Source organism: Oreochromis niloticus, linkage group LG22 (assembly GCF_001858045.2).
Source record: "Oreochromis niloticus isolate F11D_XX linkage group LG22, O_niloticus_UMD_NMBU, whole genome shotgun sequence".
NCBI classification, from domain to species: Eukaryota; Metazoa; Chordata; class Actinopteri; order Cichliformes; family Cichlidae; genus Oreochromis; species Oreochromis niloticus.
This window is the reverse complement of record NC_031985.2, coordinates 13,430,695-13,458,543: the sequence shown is the minus strand read 5'-3', so window position 1 is coordinate 13,458,543 and position 27,849 is coordinate 13,430,695. Positions and strand designations below refer to the sequence as shown.

The window sequence follows — 27,849 nt, the reverse complement described above, 5'->3', positions numbered from 1 at the left end:
GGCCTGAGAAAATGGAGTTTTACATGTTGTGTCACGCTTAGGCAGCCAAACCAGTGTTTCCGTACAGTCCCTTCAAATTACAGTGTGTGAGTGCAGCGAGCTTCACACAAAGGGAACTTCGCTCCCAGAGGCAGGAATAAACCGGGGTTTTAGCAACAGTAACTACAACAGACAGGCTGCGACTAGTTCAGGGATGCCTGTTTAACTCGGTGGCAACCTTGGAGAAGGTTTCACTTTGACACGGGCAGAGCTCGGCCGGGGAGGAACCCGCCGGGGAGGAATTTTTATGGCCATATATTGTGTGAATGAAATTGAATATGGTGAGAAGAGGAAGGCAGCTGCTCCCTTTGCCATCCCGAAATGTGGGTTAATGTCTATTCCTTGTTTTTAACAAAGGAATAAAGGCTTATATTTTAGCCTCTCTTCACAGTGAGCGGGCTTTAATGGCAGACACACAGGCTCAGAGTTCAGACGCTGTGCAAAATGAATTTTTGATGATGGAAAGTGATGACTATTGGAGACCAGAGACTTTTGCCCTTTCTTCATTTGCTATGAACTCTTAATGTGAGATGAATCTCGCAGATGGCACTGTGGTTTTAATCACCAGGGGCTAAGTGGAGGGCGGTTTCTCCCTCGGGGTAATTATGCTGTGGCAAACCTCCTCAACACCTGGTAACATCTGTTTTTTGAGGAAGCCAATTTGTCAGTTCAGTTGTTAGGACTTGTTTATGTAATTTGTTGTTTTATAATTAGTTTTACATGTTTTTCAGGGTTTTATGTCAACACAGTAATTCAAAAGAAAAACACATTTACAGGTTAGTAAATGAAGACATATTTTATTTAATAGATAGACTCAAATCACTATCTTCTAACCTGTTACGCCTTTATACTCCTGGTCTGATCATGTTTAACCCCCAAAAAGCTAATGTGATTTGGCATAAAAGCCTTTGCTGGGAAATTTAAGGATGCCCTCTTATGGTCTCCCTTATTTTCTGTCATAAATATGCTGTTGCAATGGTGTAAGCTCATATTTAACATGGCCAGAGTTTCAGATGAGGTCATCTAATGGAGAAATAATCCATGAGAGGCAAAAGCTCAGCTTTAGACAGTTGCTTTAGCCTGTATGATTTCAGCAAGGGGGATATGGCTAATGGGGTCATTGCAGGCACAGAAGCCCTACTCACCTTCAAACCCTGTTTATGAGGAGCAACCAATGAGAAAAATCTTGGCTCAAAGGAGGAGGAGCTTAAACAGAGGGGCTGTTTAAGCTCCAAGGCCCAGAATAGGACAAATAAGGATCATTTTGCACAGCGAATCCTGAAAAGCTGCTCTTGTAGAGAAAATATGGAGCTTAATAGATCCACAATCATGGATTTATCATCATTTATTTAAGTATTTTCATCATTGTTTTACTGGAAATTACTGACATTTGCACATTGTATTTTGTGTGGATTAAATGCTATAAATGAGAGCTGTGATTAATTATCACTTTTGATCTAACAGTTTCATGCCTGACTTCATATTAGATTAAATGTCTTTGTTTTTCAGACCGTGAAATATGGAGTTTTAATAAAATCTGTGCCCATAGTTTGATCTTTTGTGGATCAGTTATTAGTCATCCGTTATTTGAGGAAATAATCAGGATTTATCAGCTACCATGTAATTATTTTTCAATTTTTTCTGACATGTCACAGTGCCCAAAGACACTTTCATGGCCTGTAGATCTCTTGTTATGACCTGATATTCACCCTACTTGATAACACCTCCTTGTTAGAACAGCAGACATAATATGGAAGAAATCTGTCAATCCTAATAGAGCTGTTTAATTATTAAACTTACAATCACAGATAGTTAAGCTCAGTCAGTCCCATTTTCAATATTGATTTGCCTGCTGAATATTTTTTTTCTATGAAATGTTTGTAAAATGCCACAGGTGATGCAGTCTAAACTCAAAGTTGTTCAGTTTTCAATCATATAAGTGTAAAGAAATGTGCAAATCTGATAAGAAGAGCTGGATGGTGTTGTAACTCCTCATTATGAGCTTTAACTTGCAGGTCTATTTCTGAAGGGTGCTGTTACAGTTTCATGGTTGTGCTTCGGTAAGCCGATTTTTTTTTTTTTCTACTTCTCAGTCCTACTTCAGCTTTTCTTCCTCCCACTTCAGCTAAACCCATTCGCCGTCTGCACACTCTCAGTTTGAATGTCTGTCAAACTCCTGCCTGTTTACCAAACGTTGGTGACTAATACTGTAGCTAACACTGCCCGCCTCCCTGTGCAGAAAAGGTCTTGCATGTGTGTTTCTTCATTTGTTAAGTCGTGCACCTTTTCATCTGCGCTGCGAGTGTTACTCTGCGGAGGCACACATGTATTCTCCCGTGAGACAAAATGATCAAAGCGTCATTTATTAGCTGCCTGTCAAAGTCTTTTCTTTTACCTGTCGCAGCTAAGATCCTCAGATCTGCAACCACCCACTTTGGCATTTACGTAGGGGCCCCCTGGGGACAGCTGACCTGAGTGTGTGTGTGTGTGCGTGTGCGTGCGTGTGTGCGTGCGTGTGTGTGAATGGGCTCCATCTTGGGTGTGTATCAGGAACTTCTGTCCAATCAGTCAAATTATTTGGCTTAAGCTTTTCAAAGTGAAGCATTAGTGAAGGGCTCAGTTAAATTGGAGCTAACGAATGCTGACCTTCTCGGACTTGCTTGGTGCATGAGTGCACACACACACACACCCCTACATGCACCCTCCCACCTCCACAGGTGAGCTCTTGCAGCCTGCTGAGCCACTTCCTGGAAACTTGGTTGAGCAGCATTGATGTTGGCAACCCAGAAAGGTGAGCGTTGGCGTCGGAGCGGGAATGATGAGGGGAAAAACAGGGTGGGAGCCGGCGGGATTTGCCTCTGCTCACGTCAGCGCAGGGGCCCAGAATAGTGGAAGAAATCCTCCCTGCGGTGGCGAAAAAGGACCGGTGCCGGGGCTGCGTGTCACATTATTTTGGAGATATGCTCATGACACAGAGAGGAGGCGGAGAGCGCCTATAGACTCTGAGGATGTATGTCATCTGCAGAGAAATGCCCCAACAAAACCTGCCTCTGTTAGACGGGGGCTGCTGCCTCCCAGGGGGTCCGTTTTTTATGATTGTGGGGAAAATGTGACGCAAGTCAGGCTGCTGGAGTTGAAGTAAAAAGAAAAAAAAAATAAAAGCTTTGGAAAAACTGCTCAAATTAAAAAAAGAAGTCTGCCAGCCGGAAAACCCTTAAAAGGGTGGCTGTGTGGGGGCGCTCTTCAGTGTGTGTGTGTGTGCAGCTGTGTGTGTATGCAGAGCTGGCATTGCTTAATGGTTTGCACAAGCAAAGCCCAATGTAGGGGTTGCCAGGGAAACAGAGCAGCATGAGTCTCGCTCTGCAGGTGCTGTTCTTGTGTCCGACTGCTGGAACCTCCTACGAATGAGGAGGGGAGGGGAAGGGGGTCAGGGGAAACTGCTAAAAAACACGTCAAATGGTAAAAAACAGGGTAAGTAAACAATATTAGGACTGTAACGTGTGACGAGAGCGGGATACAACGGGAGTCTGAAGCGAAAATAACACCTCCTTATAGCTGTTTTCACACATAAACTTCAGACAGTTCTGGGAGAAATATTTTCCAAAGTTGTCCTTACTCAGATTTAGCACAGCAGGAAATAGTCAGATTCAGACATGTTTGCACTGGGAATGCAACATTTATGGTAAATTGAGTGGAAGGGAAGAAATTGGAGAGAGTGGTCAAAAAAAAGTAAAAATGCAACACAATTTAATGTTTGAGGTTTAATATTATCGTTGTGTGTTTTTTAGAGCTTTTAAATGCTTTTCTCTATAATCAGAGCTGGTTTAATGTGGCACTTTGCAGCATGTATAACACCACGCACACACAATGTTGGATTATTTTGCAGACTGACTCACATTACAACTGAAAGCCTTTTTTAACATAGACTGTAAATAAAGATGCACATTACCACTGTGATATCACCCACTGGTTCGTGAAGGCTCGTTACGAACATGCTCATTCCCAGAAATGTGACTGAAAAGCCAATGCCCTGTGTAGTCCAACACATTAAAAAATATGACCTGAAACCAGTGACTGAGCCTCTAAAGTCATCACGAAAGTGTTTGCTGAGGTAACAGAGTGAGTGAGCTGGGGGCCATTTAAGGTGTCGCTCTCTACTGGCCATTGAAAATGGTGTAGCACGTGTGTAAACGTTAATTTGCTAAATACTAATAATACTAGACTATTTGTCTTAGTTTGTAGCTTGCTGGTTTTATAAAGAGGAGTGCTGCCCTGCGCCAACGCTGCAGTCCTAGCTAGAGGCAAATGACTCCATAACTTCTTGGAAAATATGAGTTCAGCAGACTAGTATTTCTGGTCTTAACCAGCAAAATTTGAATATTTATTTGGTTATTAAAAAAAAAAATAACAAAAATACTAACTAGCAATGGCTTACTTCAATTGCAACTGGCTCCAGGATAGCTTGTTAGCTCAGAAATGTAGACATTTAAATAGAAACTTCCATCCCCGAGCTTTTTTTTCTACGCTACTTAACATCTAAGGGACGACATTCGCTAGTCAGACATAATGAGGATCTCATGTGTACGAGTCTCAATGTTAGGTCAACTCAGCAAAAAAGGAGGTGGAGGAAAGATTCACCAGGAAGGAGGTATCCTTTGCAAGTTAATTCATCCCATCCCTCCTGTGTTTGAACCGTAACGGTTACATAAATCCAGCCTGTTGAAGGGCGTTACTCTGAGGACTGTGGCCATTTTGCAGAAACCAAAGTCAGCCATGTGTCGTCGAGGGAGGTTGGAGGGGAAAAGAAGAAACGGCTCTTGTAGGAAAGAGTTTCCTGCCTGAGAGTGAAGCGGTGAGCTTCTGCAGGGAAACGGGTAGAGTTTGTTTAGATGCACAACAATGGCTGATTCTGTGGGGAAAAGGCGCCGTTTCCCCTTCTGCCCTGACGGTGACAGGCACGCAGGTCCATTCAGACTCGTAGCTGGCTCAAAAACAAGCTCCTCACCTTGTCGTCATTTTTCCAGGCTGGCTGCGCTCAGATCATGCATTGATTCATGAGGCTGCTTGGAGAGCTGCTGACTCTCATTTGCCTTTTATATGTTTATGAACACTGCTACACTGCTATTAGTATTAATGGAAGCAGTTTGCTGCAGCACTATAATACCTCACCGCGTAATTAATTCAATTCCAGTGTCTTTACATCCATCTGGGACATTCATTTTCCTCCCTGATTACACACATGCTGAATTTGAGCTCCATCGTTGTATTTGAGTTTGTCCTTGACTAGAAATGACAGGCCCTCTGCTGCTGTGCGAACCAGATGTTGTGGTGGAGGAAGCGACAGGTGGGCAGATGGGTGAGAAGGCAGAGGTTGAGTGTGCGGTTTCCTTAAGGTCAGGCCGTGGGCTGTATTTATCAACACTGACACTTGCTGTTTCTCTGCTGCGTGGGTCGTCTGCCATCATCAGCATCGGTGCGGCACATCAGCCAATCAGAGCGCAGCTGTGGGCTTCTGCTTCTCGGGAGTCACATGCATCGGGCAGGGGAATGACTAACACACGGGCCTCGTGGGGGCAGAAGCCGTTGCTTTGCTTGCAGGCGACAAACTCTGAAGTAACCCCCCCTCGCTTTTCACAGCACGTTAAAACTTGTCAGCTGACACGTCCGTACGCTTTCTGAAAAACCTCCACGCGGCACGTCTCTGCTCTATTACAGATTATCCACCCCCTCGCCTCACTCGGCCTGCTTTCTGTCATCCCAGCCTGAACACTTTTGATCTGTGGAGAGTGAAGACGCCCATAAGAAGGCTGCATCACAACAAGCAATTCGAAATGATTAGAGAAAATTGCAGCAAGCTCTTTGTGGCGTGCAGTGAAGGATTTTTCCACTGTTTGTTTGTTTGTTGATGCAGCACTGCAGAGACAATGGCGGCTTAATGGAACTGAAACTGGGTCTGCTTTTACTTAAAACCAATACATTTTGAGTAAATAGTCACAAAACAAAGAAACACAACCAAACATGATCATTTTACAAAGTTAGAAACTTAAAAATGAGAAAATCATCATATTCAAGAAGCACTTGAATATGATGTACTGACCAGCTGACCAGTTATGTATGACTTTATGAAAAAAAGTTATAAATGCTTCTGTTGATTTGCTTGATTTGTTACCAGTTGTATAGAAATATGTTTATTTAAGAGCTCATTTTTGATTGTGTGACTTTTGCCAATGCCCAATGATGTCATGTTAGTTTGCTGCATGCGGCTAATGTTATCAGTGCAAGCAGCCTGCTTTCCTTGCAGGTTAATGTTCAGCTGTGCAGGATGAGATTTGCTGCTGGGGATGCAGGGGATCCCCCCCAACCCCCACTGGTCTATATGCCCCTGCCTCTGCTAAATACATTTTCATGCACGGTTGAGATAAAACTTTTTTCCACACTCAGATTTTTATTGCTGCATCTTGAAATAATCTACAGCACAAATGTCAGCTTTGACTTTCAGCGCTCCCGATGCCATTACGGTGGAGATGACGGTGCGTAATGATCTGGATCGGTTCCGCTCCAACATTTCAATAAGCCAGAAAGCATCAGTGTCTAAAAGTGAAGACTACGCTGACAAAATAAGAGGATGAAATTGATTCAGAGTGTCCGGAAAGTCAAAAAAAAAATTCTAGAAATACTGTGTGTCAATCACTTACCTGATTTCTGACATCAGAATTCCCTACAAAGGCAAGTTGCAGCTCTTTTTCCACTTGTTGAACTGCAACTAAGCACCAGAGCTGCTGTTGGCAACATCCTGCAGAAACTCTGTGAAGGGCACTCCCCCCCAAACAAATCACACCGTGCACCTACCGTACCACATAATAGAACACTTTGTCCAATAGTCGGAGGAGGAAGCATACACTGGATATCTTTGTCCTGAACCTTAACTTGGACGAAAGTCTAACTTTAAGCCTAAAACAAGTTGTTAATGCTCAGCCTGGTCTGCCCTCATGAACCGCTCCACATGCTAAACATGGCGTCACACATACTTAAATCACCATTTCAGCTGGTCGTGCGTCTCTCAATAGTAGTGCACAATCGTGTTGGATTTTAACATTCCAACAATATCACTGCAGAAGCTCAAAGATTTCCAGATTACACAGATGCCTGAAAAGATGCAACTTTCTGGAGAAATTTCTCTTTTTCCAGTTTTGACTTTGCTCTTATTCCAGCGGCGATGTGTAGGATTTTAAGTAGTGACACCTATTGTTCAGGCAAATACTGCACTGAGTACTCATTCCCCACAGGGCTCTTATAAATGGTGACGTCATTGTTTGCATGCAATGAGTCAACTATAATGGGGCCTTTCACTGAGGACGTGGTACATGTTCAGCGTCCTGTTCAAGGTAGTTGTAGAGGAAAGAGCAGAACAGATCGCAACACTTCCAGCTGGATGTCTGTGTTGACTTTATATCTTTTACTTGTACCTGAAGAGTGTTAATAGACCTGTAGATCTATTATGGAGGTCAAATGTCAGAGAAGCTACCTACAAGTTAAGCAACTGTTTAAGAACTGTCTCACCAGGTGTGTCAGCTTGGATGGAAAGTTGGTTCCAAAAAGGGTTTTCCTCCTGTGGTCTACATACAAAATTAACCAAATGTTATGTAATTCAGTTAATTATTAGCGATGGCTTTCTGCATCTGCTCCACTCTTCATCAGAAATACGCGTGTTGGTGTTGTTCCTACGTCTTCATAAGGGTCAAAATAGCAACTGAACCTTTTTTCTGTAACAAATTTCAGGAGTTTTCTTTATTAATGTACTTGATATAATAAATATATTATCAAATTAGGTTTCCTGTTAGCCAAATTTAGGTTATTCATGTTGGCTGGCATTAGCTAACTTCTACCAGAAGATCTACTGCAGTGATGTGATTGGTCCGTTGCTATGTTGATCTTGGGCTAGCACTGTTTTGATGATGTACGAGAAACACCAACACGGTGATATCAGTGCAGTATAATGCAGGCAGTCCGTGTGGGGCAACGTCAAAGCGCAGGGCGTGCCGCGTTCTCTCCAAACAAACTCAAACTGATCTTCAGAAAGATAGCCGGACATGTTGCATTTCATTTAGTTTTGCCTGTGGTTTCCTGTGACAAGTGACGTGACCTCACTCACTGTTTCGAGCCATTTTCAAGAAAGCTGCACTCCATAATGTGCTCACTTTGCATGCTTTCAGCTGGAATAATCACACACATATTCAGTGAGTGTTACCCTGTAGCTGCGCTTTTTTTTCAAAACAGTGACTTAATGATTGCCCGCCTTTGACACGTTTACATGAACAACCTCGGCACTAGTTTATCAAAATAGTTGCCATTGCTTGACACGAGTAGACATAGAAAAACTCTGAATGAATAAAAGGCAACAAAAAAATAGGAAAATGTTGAATTTAATCAAAAGGTTTGTAGTCAGAGAAACTTGAAGATTTTGGCTTCTTGGCAGTTTTGAATGCTTGCTATAAATGATCCCTAACCCTGCTCCGGTTCACCACTGAGCCACACTGCAGGTCTAAAAGTTACTCATGAATCCTTGTGACTGTTTGCTCTTAGTTTAGAAACGCGCACAGGCCTCAGCAGTCAGTCAGCAGAAAGCAGGATGCTGAATAATGGAGCTGAAAGCTGTATAACTCCAGACTGTGGGCGTTTTATACGAATCGCTGGACCCTTCGTATGTCAGCAAACAAGTCCCCCCTGTAGGGCCTCTTAAAAAAAAAAAAAAAACAGGAGCCCTGCCTCGTATCACGGAGCGCTGCTTGTTCATTCATAAACTCTGCTCTTTGTTTTGATTGTTTCCGTGCTGCTTGTGTAGGCCACTTGCCATCAGCAGGAAATATGTTGTTTCATCTGTGTGGTTTGTGTTTGTTCGGCATCGACGGAGCCAGGAGGCGGAGGAGGCGTGGGAGGAAGTGAGTGTTGTGCGCCCTAAAGGGTCTGTCAGTTTCAGGGGAGCTGGATAAGTGAAGGAGGAGGTCTGTCCTTGGGTGTCCGGACCCAGTGGACTGCAGCGGGTCGATGGGGAAAGATTGAAACCCCCTAAACAGTCACAAGGGTCATCAAGGTCGGGTCAGTATTTTAACGACATGCGTGCAGATATTTGACCGTTACTGTGTACGCATACGTGCTTTCAGAGAGGGGGCGGAGTATGTCAAATCCTGAGTGAAATATTCGGCTGAATACTCAACATTTTATTTGTTTAATGCTCCATTATGGTCACCAGGTAGTTGTCTCATTTTTCGTAGTACTTCTCCATATAGTGCACGAAATGCTTGTTCGTGCTTGCTGTCTGCTTTCTCAAATCGAAAACAGAAAGCCAGGAACTTACAGGAAATTACAATATCAGTGTTTGTCTATGACTGTCACACACTACCAGTGAAGAGGGCAGTTAACAATGCATAGTCAAAATTTGCTGTGGAAAAATAAAAGTAAAATAAAAAGTAAAAACTAATTAGATTTATTATAGATTTGTATTTTCTGAGTGGGTGGTGGCTGCACATGAAGGCTGAGCCCAGTTGGACCTGCTGAGCTACCTGATGGGCCCCTCTCCTGGGCCTGGCTCCTGGGTGGAGCCCTGGTAACGCTTTGCCGGACAATGTCACAGGGTCCAAAGATATTACAGCATTTAATGCCTTGAAATCATCAGTGCTGATAACACATGCTCTTCCTATTGTTTGAAAATTGTTTTGTGGACCTTTCTTTTTGCACGTAGACAGCAACATTTGAGGAAGAGAGTAGAGAGTTTGCACACCTTTGGGTATTTGTGTGTAATGCACTCCATTTTTAAAAGAGAAATTTAGTTTGCAGACATATCTTGTTAAAATCATCATCATTATTATGTTACTGCAGAAAATCATTTTAGGCCTATTTCATTTTTGATGTTACGCATACGCTTTTAATATCATGCATGCACAAACCACGATGCAGAAGTACACCACGAAGATTAAATATAAAAAGTTTAGATTTTAACATCATATTTGTTCTACAAAAGAAAAGAAAAATATTATTTAAACCCTTGATGAAGAGCATAAAAAGTTACTTTTTTAAAGGGTGATTTACTGGTAAAATGTGCGTCTATGTGGGAACAATAACCTTAAATAAACGGTTCTGGAAAAAAGGATCTGCTAGGAAAATAGTTATTTAAATATAACTCTAGTTCTATGAGTGTGTGTGTGTGTGTGTGTGTGTGTAACTGACCAATGGAATTTACTACTTCCTCCCCCCGCGCATCACATAAGTACACTTTTGAATTTGTGTAAAGACAATATTCGAGTGGAACGATGAACCACAACGGTAAAGTTTTAAGCAGTGAAAAGTGTGCTATGAAGCTGTGAACAACCCCGCTTCTGTGGTTGCAGTTTGGAGAAGGCCTCAGCGAAGACTGTTGACAGAAGCAGCAGTGACTGAGCATTTAGAATATCCTGAAGATTGTTGTGGTTATATAAACCGGTAGGCTTGTAATGACCCGTGGCCCATGTGCTTAACTGGGTGGACTGGGATCCCTTTGCATGAAGCGGAACTAGCTGCTCAGATATGGAAGAATGGCCGGAAAAAAGATCAGGAGAAATTCTGGACAATGAGAGAACTTGGTGACACGGCAGGACTCAGTGATGACGGAGAGTCTGAAGGGGAAGTTTGCTGGGATGATTTTTTCTAAGGCTCAAGGTAATGGGCTAATAGCTTGTAAGGGCTCAGGGGTGAGTACATCTTAAAACAGAAGATGGGCTGCCTGACTCGCTAGTTGGTAAATGAGAACAAACACCTTGTAGTGTGAGAAGGCATAGTCAGATATGTAGTCAGAACCGGTAGATGGGGGGGGTGGGGTGTGATCTAGCTCCTAAGATAAATGATCCCCAATTAATGCATCATTATAACAATGTTAAAGTCTTAAACTAACAGCTGGCTGTAACTACTGCCAGCTACTTTCTAACTCTGGGTGTCAATTTTAGCAAAAACTTCACACAATCTTCTATTTTCTGCCTCTGGTGTGCTTTTGGTTTCAGGGATTATTGGTGTACATAGCGAGGCACTGAAAAAGTGTTATGCAATAACAGATCAGTCTTGTCTCTGCTTGTTTTTCATGCCATTGTTATATTTTAGTCAGTATGACACAGAAACATGTATTAAAGTTAATTGTGTGTGGGTTTTAAAAAGGTCTTTTAAAAAGGTTTATCGTGGTGAACCCTGCAGAGACCTGGGTCAAGCGGTCACGCTGAGCCTCTGAGCAATTGTGTCGTACCAGCTATCAGGTCAGTTGACTGTAGCACCAACTTATTTTTTTTAAATCGAAAGCCGCTCAGGCGTGGAGCACCAGCAGCGGCGTTTCTGCAGCCTTGGACGAAGATAAATGCCACCCACAGAGGAGTGAAAGGGAGAAAGAAAAGGGGGCAAAGCAGCGGTTGATAATAGGGAAAGGAATGGCGTGGATGGCAGCGTGCCAGAGTTCAGCGTGTGAAAGTGCGAGGGAGAAAGATGTCTGGTTAGGAGAGCAATGGGGATAAATGTAAAGATGGTTAATAAGGAGGCTGTGAAAATATGTGTAGGAGGGTGAGGAGGAGGAGGAGGAAGGGGTTCTGCCTACTGGCAAAGCTTCTTCCTCTTGCGTAACACGGGCCATCTCTTCCTTTAGCTGCTGTTGCCATGGGGAGAGATGTTGGCAGTGGAGGGGAGATTTCTGAGCTCCCGATGCCTCTCGGGTTCAAGAGTCTCTTGGGAATTCTAAACCACGATGATCCCTGACTTCCCTCCTCCTCGTTAGGGCGCTCGCTGAGGAAAAGCTGGAGGAAAAGCCTGATTGGTTGTATTTTTAGACCTTGCTTTCTGGATGATTTAAGCAAATCTGCTCCCACCCCCAAACCCCTTTTTAGCTGGTGCCATGTGAAACTCTGTGAGAGGGAGCGAGAAGTTGTGTGCGGTGCTGGAGGGCCTCGATGTGTGACTCAGGCTTTAGTTCAGGTGTGCCTCGTGAAATGAAATGCAGGCATTGTTTATTACTGTACCAAGACTTTATTTTCCATGTGCACAGAATGACTAACTATGAGTCTCAGGCAGTGAGTACAGGTGTTCAGAGGAGAGAAGCTTATTCCCGGGGGTGAGTGATGAAAGAAAGCTTCTGTGGTGCTGAAATGAGTAGTTAAAAAAAAAATCCTTCCAAAACATTAATCCTCAATTTGGTTCATAGCTGCTTCTAATCTAACTTTTTGTGGAAGTTGCAGTACCATTGACTTCCATCAGTGCATTTTCTACCACTCATCTAGATATCCTTAGTGGGGTTTTTTGTTAAGCTTGACTGAAACGAGACATGTTCTGTCCAGCATGTTCTGGGTCTACCCTGGGATCTCCTTTTGGTTGGACATCCCAACAACACCTCACCAAGCCTCCAGAAGGCTTCTTAGTCAGATACCAAAAATATTATATGGCTTGTTTCTACTGTTAGCCCCATCTAAGGTGGTTTGGTACCCTAACCTAGCATATCAACTGCCACATGAGCTACAAAGCACCTGCCCCTTATCTAATCTGTTCTAATGATAGAGAATGGAAATCTCAAGCAGTCTTTTTATGTAGAGACATGACAAGCGGGGTTAACTGCTAGCTAGTCTCTTTTAAAGTTTATAAAAAGATTTATATCCTTTGTAATTGTAGAACACGAAACTTTGTGGAGTCTCCGTGTGAATGGTTCTCTCTGTGTTCTCCCCGCAATAAACTGGCGGCCCCAGTTTAGGCGGCTGGGCAGGCTCCAGTATTGCATATATGTTTTTAGTATTTGAAACTGACTACTTGGCATTTTTAGATGCCTTTTGAAATGTGTGAAAAGTGGATGTGCTCTGTGGTTTCTGGCCATTAGCATCGGATCGGTTAGGTCTGTGGATTCAGTGGCTCGCTCTCGATCGTGTTGGGATGGGTTTGGTGGCTTTTTTTCAGAGCAGTTTGTGTATTTTTCTTCCAACAGAGAACGTTGCCATGTCCACAGAGGGTGTGCTCTGTCTGAAACGATGTTTAGGTGGGCATGCATGTGTCAGCGTAACAACCACAGAGATGCCAGGCATTGTAATGAAAGCTCAGTGTTGTTCACATGTCTGCAATTTTGATGTTGTAACTGATCGATGCATTTCACAAAATTCTATCCTCCTGAAAAGACATCTCGCAATGTTTACTTGGTGGCAGAGCTGCGTACGGTTCAGACTGAAAATGTTCATCACACATCCCGAGACATTTGTGTTTCAGCGTCTTCATTAGTCCCTACAGTCTTCTGCACAGATCAGATCAATGCACAGAGCAGATAGATGTGTATTTATAGCCTCTACGGGGGTGTGGGAGGTTGAATGCCCAATGTAGGTTAGCGGATAATCTGATGTGGACTGTGTGTGTGTATATATATGTGAGCCTAGGGAATTAGGGACCTGTGGTGTTTATAGAGCTCCCATCCTGCTTTGTTTTTTGTTTGTTTTGGGGGGGGTTTTCTTGCAGGAAGAGAGCACTGATACACAGCTCGGGGAAGTCAGTTCTCAGGCAGTGAGGGCTTTCCCAGATTTAGAGTAGGGATTAGGAAAAAAAAAAAGAAAGGAAGGAGAGCGAAGAGGGAGGAGAGGATTGGGGGGAGGAACACGAAGCCAGGCAGGGAGGAGAAAGAAGCGTGGTTGCTACACTGACAGTAGAGAAACCAGGCAGAAGTGAGAAGTGAAAGCACAGAGACACAGCTGTGCGTTAGTGTGTGAGGACAGACGGCAGCCAGACGCTCGGCTTTCCGCTCTGCAGTGCCGATTCAGTCTTGTGCTTTTCTTTTCTCTTCTTCTCTCTGGGAGACGGAGAGCGCACAGAGGAATGTCAGCGGTTATTGGTTGGGAAAGTGTCTGCCGTCTGGGTCGGAAATGTCAGGTGTTTCCCCGTAAGCGTGTCTGACTCCAGGAGGGAAAACCAAGCGGGAGCAGCCAGCTGCTCTCTGAGAAAGTCTCGACTTTCTTTGGTACTCTTCTTCCCTCCTATCAGGTATTGTGCAGCCGCTGCAAGAGCTCGTCTTTGTGCTGATCAGTTTGTATTTTATTCCTCGCTGCAGGCTTTTGTTTCAGTGTGGGCTGCTTCATTGTCTGCTTGTTTCTGTCTGTACCTTCCTACTCATTTTCTCATCTCACCACAGGTTTTTGTAGAAGTTTGTAATTATTCCTCAGTTTGTCTCCCTTTTTTTTTCTAGCATTGTTTCATCCTGATGTGTTGGGAAAACGAGTTTAACATTTATTAAGATTCACCTGTTTTCTTGTGTTTTCAAAAATCCTGCCAGTAGCTGATAATCTGCTCATTATTTTCTTGACACAATGCCAGAAAATAGCAGAAAATATTCTCCATAACCTCCCCAGAGCTCAAGATTAGCTGTTGCCTTCACAAGTGCAACAAGTGCTGCATGTAAATGATGCATAAAAATGTTGAATTAAATCAGAAACCATCACATTTGAGGAGCTCAAACTTTCAAATGCTCTGAAGCAGCAAATCATTTCAGCTCTCTATCTCTCTCTTTTTTTCCTTCGGTGGTTAAATTAAAAGAAACTGAGTGAGAGTTTCAAAACTTTATCAGCATTTCATGACTGAAATATGATCTGAGTCACGACGACGTCGGTTAAGGGGTTTAACGTCTCCGATGGCTCACTAAAATCCCCACCAGCAACCCAGCTCAGACACTCCAGCGCTCGTCTGGGGCAACGAGTTCGGCCTCGGTGGCCGGACAGCAGCAGCTGACGCACAACATGAGCTAGAGGAGAGTGTAAGCTTGTGAGCTGCAGTCGGGGATGAACTGGAGGCGTTACGCAACAGCTCGTCCAGAGATAGAGTGAAGCTGAACTTAGACACTTTTGGCTTCTTCTTCTTCTTCCACACAGTATGAAATCATCACAGAGCTCCTCTCCCTCCCCCGCTGAGCAGCTTCATGCAAGAATAGAAATACCTGTTTTGCTACCAGAGTGTTTAAGAGTTACCCGGAGATCTGTTTATTTGCAACGTTTTCCCCCTTTTGTCTTTTTCTGCAGTAATTTTATTACGTGCATCATCTCGTTAGCTCTCCCTGAAGCGCACGACTTGGCAGGGGTTAATACTCCGGTGCCGGACGGTTTCCTGTTTACCACACTCGCTCACTCAGTCACTCGCTATGTTTGTCCACCAATATGGAAATAATCCAAAGAAATGATGATTACTTGACGCTGTGTCTTAAAGGTCCACTTTAGTGACATTAGGTTTGTTTCACCTGTGGTGTTTTGATGCTACCATCTCGTTGCATAATCTTTTTCTTCAGTGGTTTAATGGCAAAGACTGTTTTGCAGCAGTGGATATAAACTGGCATAAACTTACATTTTCTTGTGCATTTGGTTTGATTTTTTTGCTTCAGGCTCAATGGATGCTTGGAGAAAAACAATGCTGATATTTGGCTCACCTTTTGAAATTAATTGAATATTATCATCAATGTTGTCAATAAAAGCCAATTATTGGTTGTGTACCACACATATATGCAAAGAAAGCATTCTTGTTTAGCTACTATTATACCACAATATCATAAATAAACAGAAAGTAACCTAGGTCATGTAGACAACCTGGAAATCCCAGGTAGATCTCATGACCGAGATGTTACGACCTTTAAATTGAGTCCACGCTCAAACCTCAAATCAAAACTACTGATCATTCTTTCGCTTGAGTCAAATGACTTCCCATTCATGTATAAAGTGAAAAGCAAATAATACAAATAAAGAAATGAAAAATGAACAAAAGGAAGTGGATACACACCGGGGACTCCAAACCCAAAACATGAAAGAAGAGCACTACTCTTTCTAGAAATAAAAAAGTTCCACTCCAGGAGCTGCAGGATCAAGCACAAACTTGTGCTCCCTGGTTGGTCACAAAATGGGGAAAAAAACCCGTAGAAATGTATGTACAGAGAATTCCTGCTGAGCTTCCACTGCCTTTTTCTGGGGGGATTTAAATAAACACAGGAGAACAGGAGCTAAGTTTACACATTTGCAACAAGTTACTTTCACGAACACACATTTTTACTTCAGCCACATAAACCTAAACCCAATAACCACCAAGGAGGACTAAATGCAGTTTTTTCTAGTGAACAGATGCTGCAGAGCTGTGGCATTTGGGCAAATGTAGGGGGCAGCGCTCTTCTAGCAAGAGGCTAAAAGGTCAGTGTGTGAAGTCTGTTGGCTGAAATTTACTGGATTCAGGCTGCTGGAGTCTACTTACTGGGGATGTCTATGTGAGTATGGGAGGGATGACCACTGATAAAAGGCTGTTAAATGTCTATTAATGCTGGAAACAAAAGGTTTATTGACACAAAACCAAATCTGCCACTACAAATGTCAGAAATGGTTGTTCCAACTCTTCAAATCTCTTTTTTTGTCACACAACTCTGAACTTTTCCTAACATTAGCTGTTGGAGGTGTGAGTGTGTGTGCGATGTGTGTGATTGTCAGCTGTATGGCAGTTGGTTTAGGCTGAAGCAAACGGCATCTTAACTCGATTTATATCATTCGTTTTACTTGGATTGATTGTGAAAGAATGATTATATTTGAAGCCGATGGCAACAAAAGACAGAGGAGTGGGCAAGAAGCGGAGAAGATGATGATGCCGGTGGTGGTAGTGATACAAACAGGGAGGAGGATGGGAGGACAAGGTGGTAAAATTGAGGACTGAGAATGAGACGAGGAGGAGGAAGATAAAAAGACAGTGAGGGAACGCCATGTCTTTTTCGCTTGGATTATGTAACATTACCTCCTGCCTACTGCCGATGGCAGAGGAGACGCTCAGAAAGCAGTGAAAGGGGCGGAGGTGGAGGTGGGCAGCGATATCAACATCAGAGAGGGAGAAGCAGCAGTGGTGTCAGTCAGACAACGACAGCTTACCTAAAATAAAGCTGGCGATCATTCAGTTAGCTGATTAACAGACGTGAATGTGACGGTGTCTTAAATGGCAGAATCCACTGTTTGTGTTGCTTTTCTTTGTCAGTGAGATCAAAAGGCTGTAATTCTGGAGGTTGTTCTAGTTTAATGTGCCCTAATGTGGGATTTTATCTCTGAACATCTTTCAGATATTGGACTTGTTTGACAAATCATTAAAAACATCTTATGGAGCCCCGTTTTTGTTTGTTTGTTTGTTTATAAAACATATATATCAACATGTTGAGCAAAAACTACCAACTGATTGAAGATTTGATGATACCAAGATGATATCATCTCACACAGACGTTTTTGGGCCTTTCAGACCTTCATTTAGTTTCTGTGAAAAAATCGCCGGCCATATTGTTAGGTACACTTGCTCAAATGCTTGTTAAAGCAAACATCTAATAGCATGGACGCGGCCTAATGCATTTATGCACATAGATGTGGTTGAGACAACCTGCTGAAGTTGAAACCAAGCATAAGGTATGCAGGAGATATGTATAGTATTGTACCTGTATCATGAACCTTTAAAGCTGCAGAGGACCACAACATTGCTCAGTTTCAAACCCTCTTTCTTGTCAGATAATAACAGGTTAAACTGCAGTTTACACAAGCTTAGCAAAAATGAACAATATAACTGGGCAAACCTTGTTTGGTCTCTTAAATCTTAATGCCTGCTGCAAAATTCAGATGGAAGGATCGGAATTTGGTGTAAACCACATAAAAGTTGTGATTCATCCTGCTAGTGCCAGCGATTCAGGCTGTGGCTGTTGGTGTAATGGTGAGGGGATATTTTCTTGGCACACCTTGGGCGCTCTGTCGGAGTATTGTCGTTCACCATGTCACACCCCTTGTCACGAAGCTCAAACTGGTTTCTCGAACATGACAATGAGCTCACTGTACTCGAATGGCCTCCACAGTCACCAGATCTCAATCTAGTAAGCACCTTTGGAGTGTCGTGCAATGGGAGATTCACGTCATGTGCAGCCATCCAATCTGCCGCATCTGTGCGATGCTATCGTGTCAATATGGCCTCAAATCTCTGAGCATTGTCTCGAGCATCTTGCTGAATCGGTGCCATGAGGAATTACGACAGTTCTGAAAGTACAGTGAACTCATTGTCATGTTCAAGAAAACCGGTTTGAGCCGACTCAATAAAGTGTCCGGTGAGTGTTTGTTAGTTTGAGCCTTCAGATTTTTAAATGGAAGTTTTGATCTGTTTTGCTGGTTGACATACACAGGGCTGTTTGTTGTGGCCTCTGTTGAGACATGTCCCTCTGTGTTTACATTCAGCACCAACCCCGTATATGCAAGAACGTGTATGTGCTAAATGAGCTATAAAAGCAGATGGTTGTCTGGCGGCATCTGCAGATAGAGAAACCAGAGAGAGCCTCAGAGCAGCTGCAGGAAAGCCCTGTGGGAGTCTACAGCGCCGGCCACCGGTCTCTCTGGGCGAGCCGATGGCACTCTGTAAGGAACAAGCACACTTCTCGGTATGTAAAAAGACTGCAGCTGTGGTGGATTTCGTCACTGATGTTTTCAAAAAGCTTTGGCTCGAGAAAGGCTTCGTAGTCTTTATCTAGTGGCTTCTTGTTTAATGGTTTTGTACTGCTTTCTCTAGAAGTCAGTCAAAGATCACAGAAACTTGCTGTGACATGTTGGTTTCTTGTACGATTATGAAACGTGTGCCATAAACTGAGTGTATGGCGTTTGAAATGGGTTATGGGAGATGTGGGCTCAGCTTCTTCAGCTTCTGGTTTTTCAAAATTATTTTCTTGCAGTGGATTTATTTTGAATAATGATGACAAAAATATCTCAATTCACCATGTTTATGTCTTATAAACAATAATCAAAAATCTGGATAAACATATTTATGTATAAATGTGTACTCCACAGGCTTTTCTGCATTTCTTTAAAATGTAAAACTATCAAAATATTAGAAAAAAGTCCTGAAAGGACCTATGCTGATATTTACATGTGATATATGCAGCATTTTAGACTTGAAGATTTGTTGCTTCCAGAAGGATTAAGCAACATAATCCACCAAATAATTTCTGTACACAGCAGCAAATATAAAAAATTAGTTGGGCTACAACTAATATTTAACCTGACAGTTGTTATCACTTCATAAAATGTCAAAATAATAATAATAACAAAGTGAAAGTTCCCACAGCTCTACACGATGTCTGCAAATCTCCAAAAGCCAATAATGTAAAAGAGAAAACGACAAGCAAAGTAAATGTCTGGCATTTCCACTCAGCCTAAACAATCACAGATCGACTAATTGATTAAACCTTTCAGCCGCACACTGGGTTCAAACTGAAACAACAGCGGCCTTCATCCTACAGTCAAGAGGAGATTTGTTTAAATTAAATCATAATGGATTTTCATGCCATTAACATGCCCCGTGTTTCCACATCACAACAGCCCTCATTAACATCTCAGCTCCTCCCCTGAGGGCAGCAGTGGGAGGCAGCGGGTGGAGGAGGGTGTGATGGTTGAGAGACGAGGCTTGTTTTTCAGTATGCGCAGCAGAAAGGAGGGGGGGGAGACAAAAAGAGGAGAATAGGTGAGAAGAAGCCTGGATTCAGAAGCCGAGCCTGAGCAGGATCCCGCTGCCGCTCTGTAACATGATCAATGACCTTGCATACTGTCAGATCCCGGTTTCCTGCACGCGCTCACTGGCTTTTGTTGCTCTCTCTGCCTCTCACTGTACTCAGCCTCATAAGCTCCAGATCTAATTAAGACTTGTCTCTTTTCCTAGAAGGCTTGGCGGCTGTAATAGTCTCTCCTCCTGTAGCGAAGATGGCACTGTGATTAGATTCAGAGATACGAGAGCAACAGCTGCCAGCTGGATGAAACTTATTGGCCTGAATCGCGTTAGATTCCTCTGATTGGGACCGCGATTGCGTCAAAGCCTCTGAGTTATAAATGTGTGTTCAGAAGTTTTTCTACATTTCCTCAAAGATCAGCTTCACCAGAGGGGTGGAAGATGTACTCAATCAGTCAAATCATGTTTTGTAGTATTTTCAGCAAATATACTTAAAGTTTCAAAGCAGTCAAATTACTCGTTGCAAAGCCAAGAGGATCTATTGTGGGCATTTCCACCCTCTGCATTTATAGTCTTGGATGCTACTAGAGCAGCTTTGCATGATGTGCAGTTCAAGATAACCCTTGTTTTTCCTCCTGCAGTCCCTTACTTCATCTACTGTATGGAAAATCACTGTTTATAAAACAGAAGGTTTGAATAGCAGGTGGGCGGGGCTTCTGTTTTCACAAAAAAGACCCTTTCTGACATCATAAAAAGCCAAGAGCCTCATTATTTTGGCTATATGAACGTCCACCACAGTCCTTGATCAGTCTGTTTCAGAAATGTTTTTTTAAATCTGACTAGTTTTGTCAGCACGTGTCTGTGTTGCTCATTTCTGTAACTTCCTGAAACCACTTAGGTCTCTAGTTTTAAATTTATTCCTTGACTTTTTGGGCATTTTTCCCAACACATTGTAACACAGCTTCATACGCTATATGCTAATATAGTCATATTAGTGACTGTGAGCACAGAGGCCACACCCACCTGTTGTTCAGACAGTGGATGAACTGAGCAGTAGATGTAATGGAGCTCGCTGTTTTGGATTTTACATTTTACTCTTTACTCTGAAATATCTGAAAATATGAATCATGAAAAAGAAAAGACAAATATCCGTTTAGTGGAAATAAAAACCACTAATCGGACATCTCAACCCAGATAAGCTCACTGGTATTGGTAGGATGTTCTTAATCTTATCTGTGTTTTTTTTTGCCTGCATAGTGTGGTGTGGTGAAATGAAAGTAGCATAAAATATAAGTATATACAGTGGATTTTGACCCTTTTGCCAAAAATCTGCTCGTTTCCGATGAGAGCGTGTGAATGTGGTCTTTGTGCTCGGCTGAAAAGATTTCTGATCGCGACGGTATGCATTTAAAATTCGAAGATGAAGCCAAGAGAAGAAATTTTCAACGTGAACTCCCCAAACAGAGGAAAAACCAGAGAGAAGAAAAGCCTCCCAGCTCTGTGATTGCCCTGCTCACGCGGTTTTTGATTGGTTTCAGTTTGGTATTTGGAGTATGAAGGGGTCAGCGTGGGCGACTGCTTGTATGCAGCAAGGATAGGAGACTTTTTGGCAGTTGAATTCGTGGCTGTATTGAGCTGAATGACTGTGGTAACCCTGATTGTGCGAGTGTTTGTAGACATCTTAAAGCTAACGGACAGCCAGCGCACACACACACGGGGACAGTATTAGAGGTTAGTAGCTGGATTACTTCATTCAGGCTGTGCTGCATTATCACCAGCTCAGCTGTCATTAACTCAGATGTTCCCACAGAGATGAGGCGCAGTGTCCTCCACTGCTCCACTCACACACAAAAACACACAGTGATCCCTCTTTAGGTCAGTTTTAAGGACAGACGAGTTCGGGCGCTTGGCCGTCAAAAGTGAGTCACTGCTTATTTTTGCTTTTAACATGCCAACACCAACTTTTTATGCTGCAGCTTTGGCCGGCCTAATTACAGTGTGTCGTGTTGATCCTGGAGTTTTTGCCTGTGAACTATTTATCTTCTTTACCCCGGCAATGACACTGCAAAAAGTGCTTGGTCACGCTGCATGTTGTCCCTGGCCTGGATAAATATTTATCTGATTTTCTGAACCTCTTTTGCGGCCAAACTGTAAAACCCTGAGAATTCCCCATAATGACTAATACAAAAATAAAGCAGAGGGAGCTTCCTCTTTTTTCCCAACCAGACCACAGTACAGTGAGGTTAAATGTGCAGGCTGGCGTCACTTAGGGAGACGCTTTTGTCATTTAACTGCCCGGCTCATTGCGTTTATGTAACGCAGGAGGCTGAGCGCTTGCTGCAAGTCTGCCTGCTGTGAGCGGGGTGAATCCCCTCCTTTAAATATCGACTCTGGTCACTTTAAAAGCTCGGAGTGAGCCCTCCCACAGCGACCTGCAGGCTGTTTCTCACTGCGACCTTGCAGCTTTATCTCAACCCCTCAGTGTCAGTCAAGTCAGCTTTGCTCCGCCTTCGGGGAGCTTCAACTGAGCAGCACAATTTGTTGTTGACTTAAAAAATCCTCACAAGATCCTGCAGTTTTCACGGCCATTTTCAGGATCTTGTTTTTTGTTTTTTTGTTTTTCGCCCACACACAGCCTTGAATGTCTCTTTTTTTATTTTGGAGTTGAAAAGAAAAACAAAATTGCCGCTGGGTGCCTCTGAGAGCGGCAGCGGTTTGCTGTTGTTTAAGGCAAAGTAGAGGAGGCTGTATTTCTAGCTGGGACACTTCAGGCAAATGAAAGCAAATCACATTTGACTTTGCTCTCCAAAGAGGGAAACTGACCATCAATCACTTTAAAATGACATTAGGGGAAAAAAAAAGTCTAACCCTTATCCCTTCAAAAACCATCACTTGACTTCAATAACTCTTGATGGCAGAAGGAAAGTTTCTCTGTGCTCAGACGTGAACATACCAGCATGAATTTCAGAGGCCAGTCGACTATTTTGAGCTGATTACACTCCAAATTTGTTAAGATTTAGTTTCGTATTTACAAAATTGCTGTATTTGTCATCACATTTGAGAAGCTGAAACCAGAAGTTGCTTAAAAATGCACACATTGTTAATTCATTTCCTTTTAATTCGATTGTTTACTTTGGCTTATCCTGGAAACCTTGAAACAATATAAAGTCCTGTATCCAAAACACAAAAATATTGGCATATGTAATGTTAAAAACACACATTAGACAGCTTGTTTTTTATGTCTGAAGAGAATAACGTATTAGGATCTTTTTCAAATATCATCACATGCATACACACTAAGCATTTCCTCAATAACGTGTGCGCAAAAGCAGAAGCAGTCTCTGCACAAAAAATTAAAAACATGGTGTCCTCAGATAGAAAAAAGCTCAATTTAAGACTCCTGTAATACTGCTTCAAATGAAATTTAGGATTAAACACTTCAAAAGTTTCCCTCTGTGTGTTGATGTTGGTATGAAAATGAACGGCGGTGTGTGAATGATATGCTTTTTAATTTGAAAAGGGAAAAAAAAACACCTCAGACTAACGTGCAGCCTCATTGTCAAAAAGGAACTGAAAAACGAAGGCTTAAGATCAGCAGTGATGTTTAAAAAAAACAAAGAAGAAGAGGGAAAAAAAGCAAAGTCCTCTGGTAAACACCTCAGTCTTCTTTAGCCGGTGAGTGAGCTGTTAGGCAACCAGCAGTTGGCAGGACGCTTTAAATTCCTCCGACACAAACAGAGAGAGGGAGGGAGGGAGGCCGAGAGAAGGATCCCCTGGAGGGTGCCAAAGCCGGTTTTAGTGACGTCAGCCGGCCTGCTCTGTTGCTGTTTGGCCGGGCCCTCCCTTCCTCCTCCCCCCTCTCCCCCCTCCCCCCTGGGCCTTACAGGAATTCCCCTCCTCGTCACATTATTCTGAGGAAACCGCAGGCAACGCCCCGTGCTGCTGCGCAGCCACAGCTGATAGGGCGGAAACGCAGGCTTGTGACTGCTTGTGTTGACACAGACTTAAGTATGCACTTGTTGTTCTCTGCAGAGTCTCCTTTTGTCTCCCGAACAAAAGGAGTTCACATCAGCAGCGTCCAGCAAAGTGAGAGTTTTTGTCCCGTGAAAGAACCCAATCGTCACGCTCTCGGGGATTCTCTGCAGTGTTTCCTGTTTGCCCTCTGAGGTCAGAGGTGTGAAGTTTAGCTTTTGTGGGGGGGAGGTCGGCGAAGGCTTGTGGGACACCTTTCCTTGAGTCTAACTGAATCGTCAAAGCGAACGGCATAGACAGGAAGCAGTCAGTGAGCTGTCACTCATTCACGGCAACTCAGTAACCAGCCAAAGTTGGGCATCGGGGCAGTCGAGCCTGAGGGATCCAGAGTGTGTTTGAAAGTTGTTGTTTTTATCTTTGGATGTTGCTGTGACGGGAAGCAGCGCTGCCATCGGGTTTGATGTGCCACACTCTGTGCAGGATTGCAGGCAACGCAGCAACATTGATGTGTAAGTCTGTGATGAAGATTCACTTTTTCTTAACTTTGAAATATAAATATGTCATTTCTAATCTGCGCTTAACTGTTTTGCATTTATGCAAAAGGAAACCAAGTATTTATTTGACATGTTTGCTATTATTTTGGCTTTTTCCTACTCCTCATTGTTTTCCCTTTAGTCAAAAAATAGTGAAAACCCAGTACCACAGATTCTCAAAACTGGAGGTGACGTCTCTTTAAAGTGGTTAAAAAAATATTTGGTTGATTTCTTGTCATCTGTTAAGTAAATGTTGACCGCACACTGTGATGGCTATAACGTGCTTGCACCTTTGTGCATTTAGTTTGGTTATTCATAAGTCTCGTTTAGCTTCCTGTTGCCACTTGGAGGTATGGTTGGAAAATATGCTTATTTACTTTGTTTTTGACAGGTGTGCGTGCGTAGTAAGCATATACACCTCGAACCGGCAGATGCTCGGCTTAGCATAAAGAGCGAAAACAGAAGGAAACTGGAAGTGAATCCGCCTACAAGCATCCTTGAAGCTCTTTTATGAGCATATTTGACACATTATCCACCGTAAAAACAAGCCATCGCAAAACAAAGAAAAACAGACTGCTGCTCATTCTTCCTCTGCAGGACCAGTAACGTCCTAGAGCCTCTGCTGGCTGCAAATACAATATAGCTTTAATGAGGATAAGAGGAGGTTTCCAGAAGGTTGGTGGTTCAAAACCAGTACACTGAACCCAAGTTTTCCTCATTGCATTCATTGGAATAATGTTTGTGTTTGTGTGAGTGGGTGAATGAACCTTGTAGTTAAAAAGTGCTGAGTGAGAGTAGAAAAGCGCTTTATAAGTACCAGTCCATTTATTACTTACTGCTGAATGTACCAGCATGATTTGGAGAGGATGATACTGGTCCTGTTTGGAACTAACTGACAATTATTTTCAGCTTATTTTTCCCACTATAATTAGAATTAACCTCATACTAAGATAACTACCTGCTCGCTTCAGCTTTACTGTCCAGATGTGTGAGAGGTATTCATTTTCTTACTGTCACAACATCATCAAAATATTCTTTCATTTTATTCCTCCTGTTGATGACATGCTCCCCTGCTCTGAACATTTGCCTGCTAATATTTTGTCCAAAAGTAAATAGATATATAATGCTCAGCATGAGTTATACTAAGTGAGTGTTTATGTCAAATGCAAGTCCATAAACAGATGGAAAATCTGCAGTAATAATGACAAAGTGGCTCAGGAACAGCTGCTAAACTAACTAATATTCAATTTTAATTAATTTCAAGACAAAATTAAGGAAGAATCATATTTGAAAAGCTTAAAAAACATTATGAGAATTGAATTAGGTGGGTTGATTGCATTAATCTGAATATTAAATACCTTAAAGGTCTTTCAAAACCTCAAATTCTTATGGTCCCCCCGCCTCCTACCTCCTCTCCTCCTCCTCGTTGCTTGTGTGACGCACGGAGCTCACCGTACGTGTGCAAAATTTCTTTTCACGCTGAAGTGACTGAAATGTGCTTCCTGTCCCACACGGCCCATCGAGGCGTCGCTTGACGCCACATCGGCCGTCAGTCGCCAAGCTCAGTAAAGCGGAACCGCCGCAGCGTTGTTTCTTCTGTGTCACAGCCCCTCAGCAGCCAGGGGGAACTCGAGACGCTGACTGGATGCAGTTTGACATGCAGCTTGTTTTTACTTCCAGTTTCTTCTTTTTTTAGACTCCTCAAAGAAAGAAGTGGGTGTTTGTGTACAGTTGAGAGCTCGCTGCTAAATTTCAGTGACTGTTTCACGTCTTGTGTGAAACTGTTGGGCTCAAACGGTGACATCAAATCCAAACTGAGAAGTTTCTCACAGTTTAGTTAAGGGTTTTTTTTTCTCACAGGACAGGAAATGTGTGCTAGAGCTGAAACAATCGGGGATTGATTGATAAGTTTGATTAGATTTTAGTGGTTTGAATTATTGAATAAGCATTTTAATATCTTTTCAAATGAATAGTTCAAATTGTACTTCCATTTTTAAGAGTTTACATGGTGTTGAACATGAGAAGAGTCGTGTTGTTGGTTTGAGTGCTCTTATTGTGGTAGATCACCGTAGCTGCAGGGGGAAGCTGTTCCAGCTGAGAGAGCTCGAGCCAGACGGGAACTGGGAATACTAAAAGCTGCTGGTCGATGGATCGATGGATAAATAACCCGAGGCGAGCCCGTGCATGCGTTTTCATGTGACGAATAATATTTTAATACTAATTTAATGCTGATTAACCGAATCGCTGATGGTCCTAACGCTTTCTACGGCTGATTAGATATTTCTTGATTTCAGCTTCTCAAATGTTAAATGTCTCCCTCGGTGTATTAAATCACTGTAAGCACGGTGTAAAGTATTAAGCTCTGGATGGCTCTAATGGAGATTTCTCACCAGTTTCCGATGCTTTCAACCCAACAATTAAGTGACAGATTTAAAACCCAAATGAATCTTTAATAGAAACAAAATGAAATAATTAGTCGCAGTTGTGTGTAAAGTAGTTGTTTCATTGAAATTAAATAGTGGTGTTTTATTGAGAGTATGTTATATATAAACAGATTCAGCATATGAACAACAAAGTGGAATTTGAAGGCATAAGACGTGATTTTTGGTACTGGAAGTGTTCTGAATAGGACCGACCAATCAGGTTTGACTGAGCTTTGACTGAATGCAGGTGAATAATTTGTACAAACTGACGTTGGCTGAAATAATGTCTTTAATCATCGGGCTTATTCTGTTGATTTATCTTTTTTAATTTTATCTGCTTCCATGGTTGGACTGTAAACGATGGCAGGAAGTCCTGGTGTGTGCATCAGGCATCCATTAACCAGATATGTGCTGGCTTCACCCCCAAACCTGATTCCACTTTTACTTTAGTGCTAGTACTTCTACTCAAGGACCCTAAATCTTTGCGTACGGCTCTGCTGTTTTTGTTTGTCTTAAAACTCTGCAAGTTGAATACATTTTGTTTTTTGGTCTGACACCTGGTTAAATTTGCGTTTCGAGGCATTTTTGACTTCGCATTTTGGTTCAAGGGTTCAGGGACAACTTTTCAAGCTTTGACCAATAGGGAAACAAATCTGCACAGCTCAAATATCTTTTTTTTTTTTTTTGGATTATTTTTGAGCTTTTTATCGGTTTTTTTGACAGTTTGGCAGCAAAGAGGGAGAGAGTGCACGGGTAGAGACGCAGCAAAGGGCTGCAGGCCGGACTCTGGGCTGCTGCACCACAGCCATAAGCCATACAGGCATCTGCTCAACCAGTGAGCTAAACTGGTGCCTGTATCTGTCAATTCTTTCTATTCATTTTAAGGAAAGTAATACCCCTTAGAAACTACCTTGATTTTTTTTTCTAAAGTAAAGATTAGAGAAAATTATTGGAATAAGAAACAAATGATCAATCTGGGATACTAACTGCAGCAGTTTCTTAATTTTCTTGGGCAGCTTGTAAATAATTTTACTACATTACAAAACGAGCTTTATGCCTTCCGTGATTTGCAGCTGCAGCAAAGAACGCATCATTTATCGTGTCATGGCTTTGCGTTTGGAAGTCTGGCTCGCTCTCGTCTATTTTGGTGCATGCAGTTTTTGGGGGGAGGTTTTTGAAGGTTTAAATGCGTGCATGGACCGAAAAAGATGGAAGAGGGTAATATTCGCGTTCACGTTCATCTCCGCCCGCACCATTTAAAACCCCTACACATGAACACAAACACGCACTCTTCTACCCACCCGGTAGGTTTCTCGTTATATCAATTTTTCACAAGGGTGCCCACGCGGTCCCAATAATCAGTGGCCTCCAGTCTGCTGCTTCTT

The 27,849-nt window shown here is 42.7% G+C and overlaps 1 protein-coding gene across 6 annotated transcripts in view; it reads left to right on the top strand.

Moving 5' to 3' along the window:
- hivep1 (HIVEP zinc finger 1) overlaps positions 1-27,849 on the top strand; it is a 67,558-nt gene that overhangs the window by 18,205 nt on the left and 21,504 nt on the right. Inside the window, exon 1 of one of the 6 annotated variants that reach the window (XM_005452776.4) lies at positions 23,489-24,017. The exons of the other annotated variants lie outside the window; for them this stretch is intronic. Coding sequence (XP_005452833.1) covers positions 23,969-24,017 — 49 coding nt within the window. The 5' untranslated portion in view covers positions 23,489-23,968. Of the gene's footprint in view, positions 1-23,488; positions 24,018-27,849 lie in introns of those variants that run through there. 6 annotated transcript variants of the gene reach the window in all.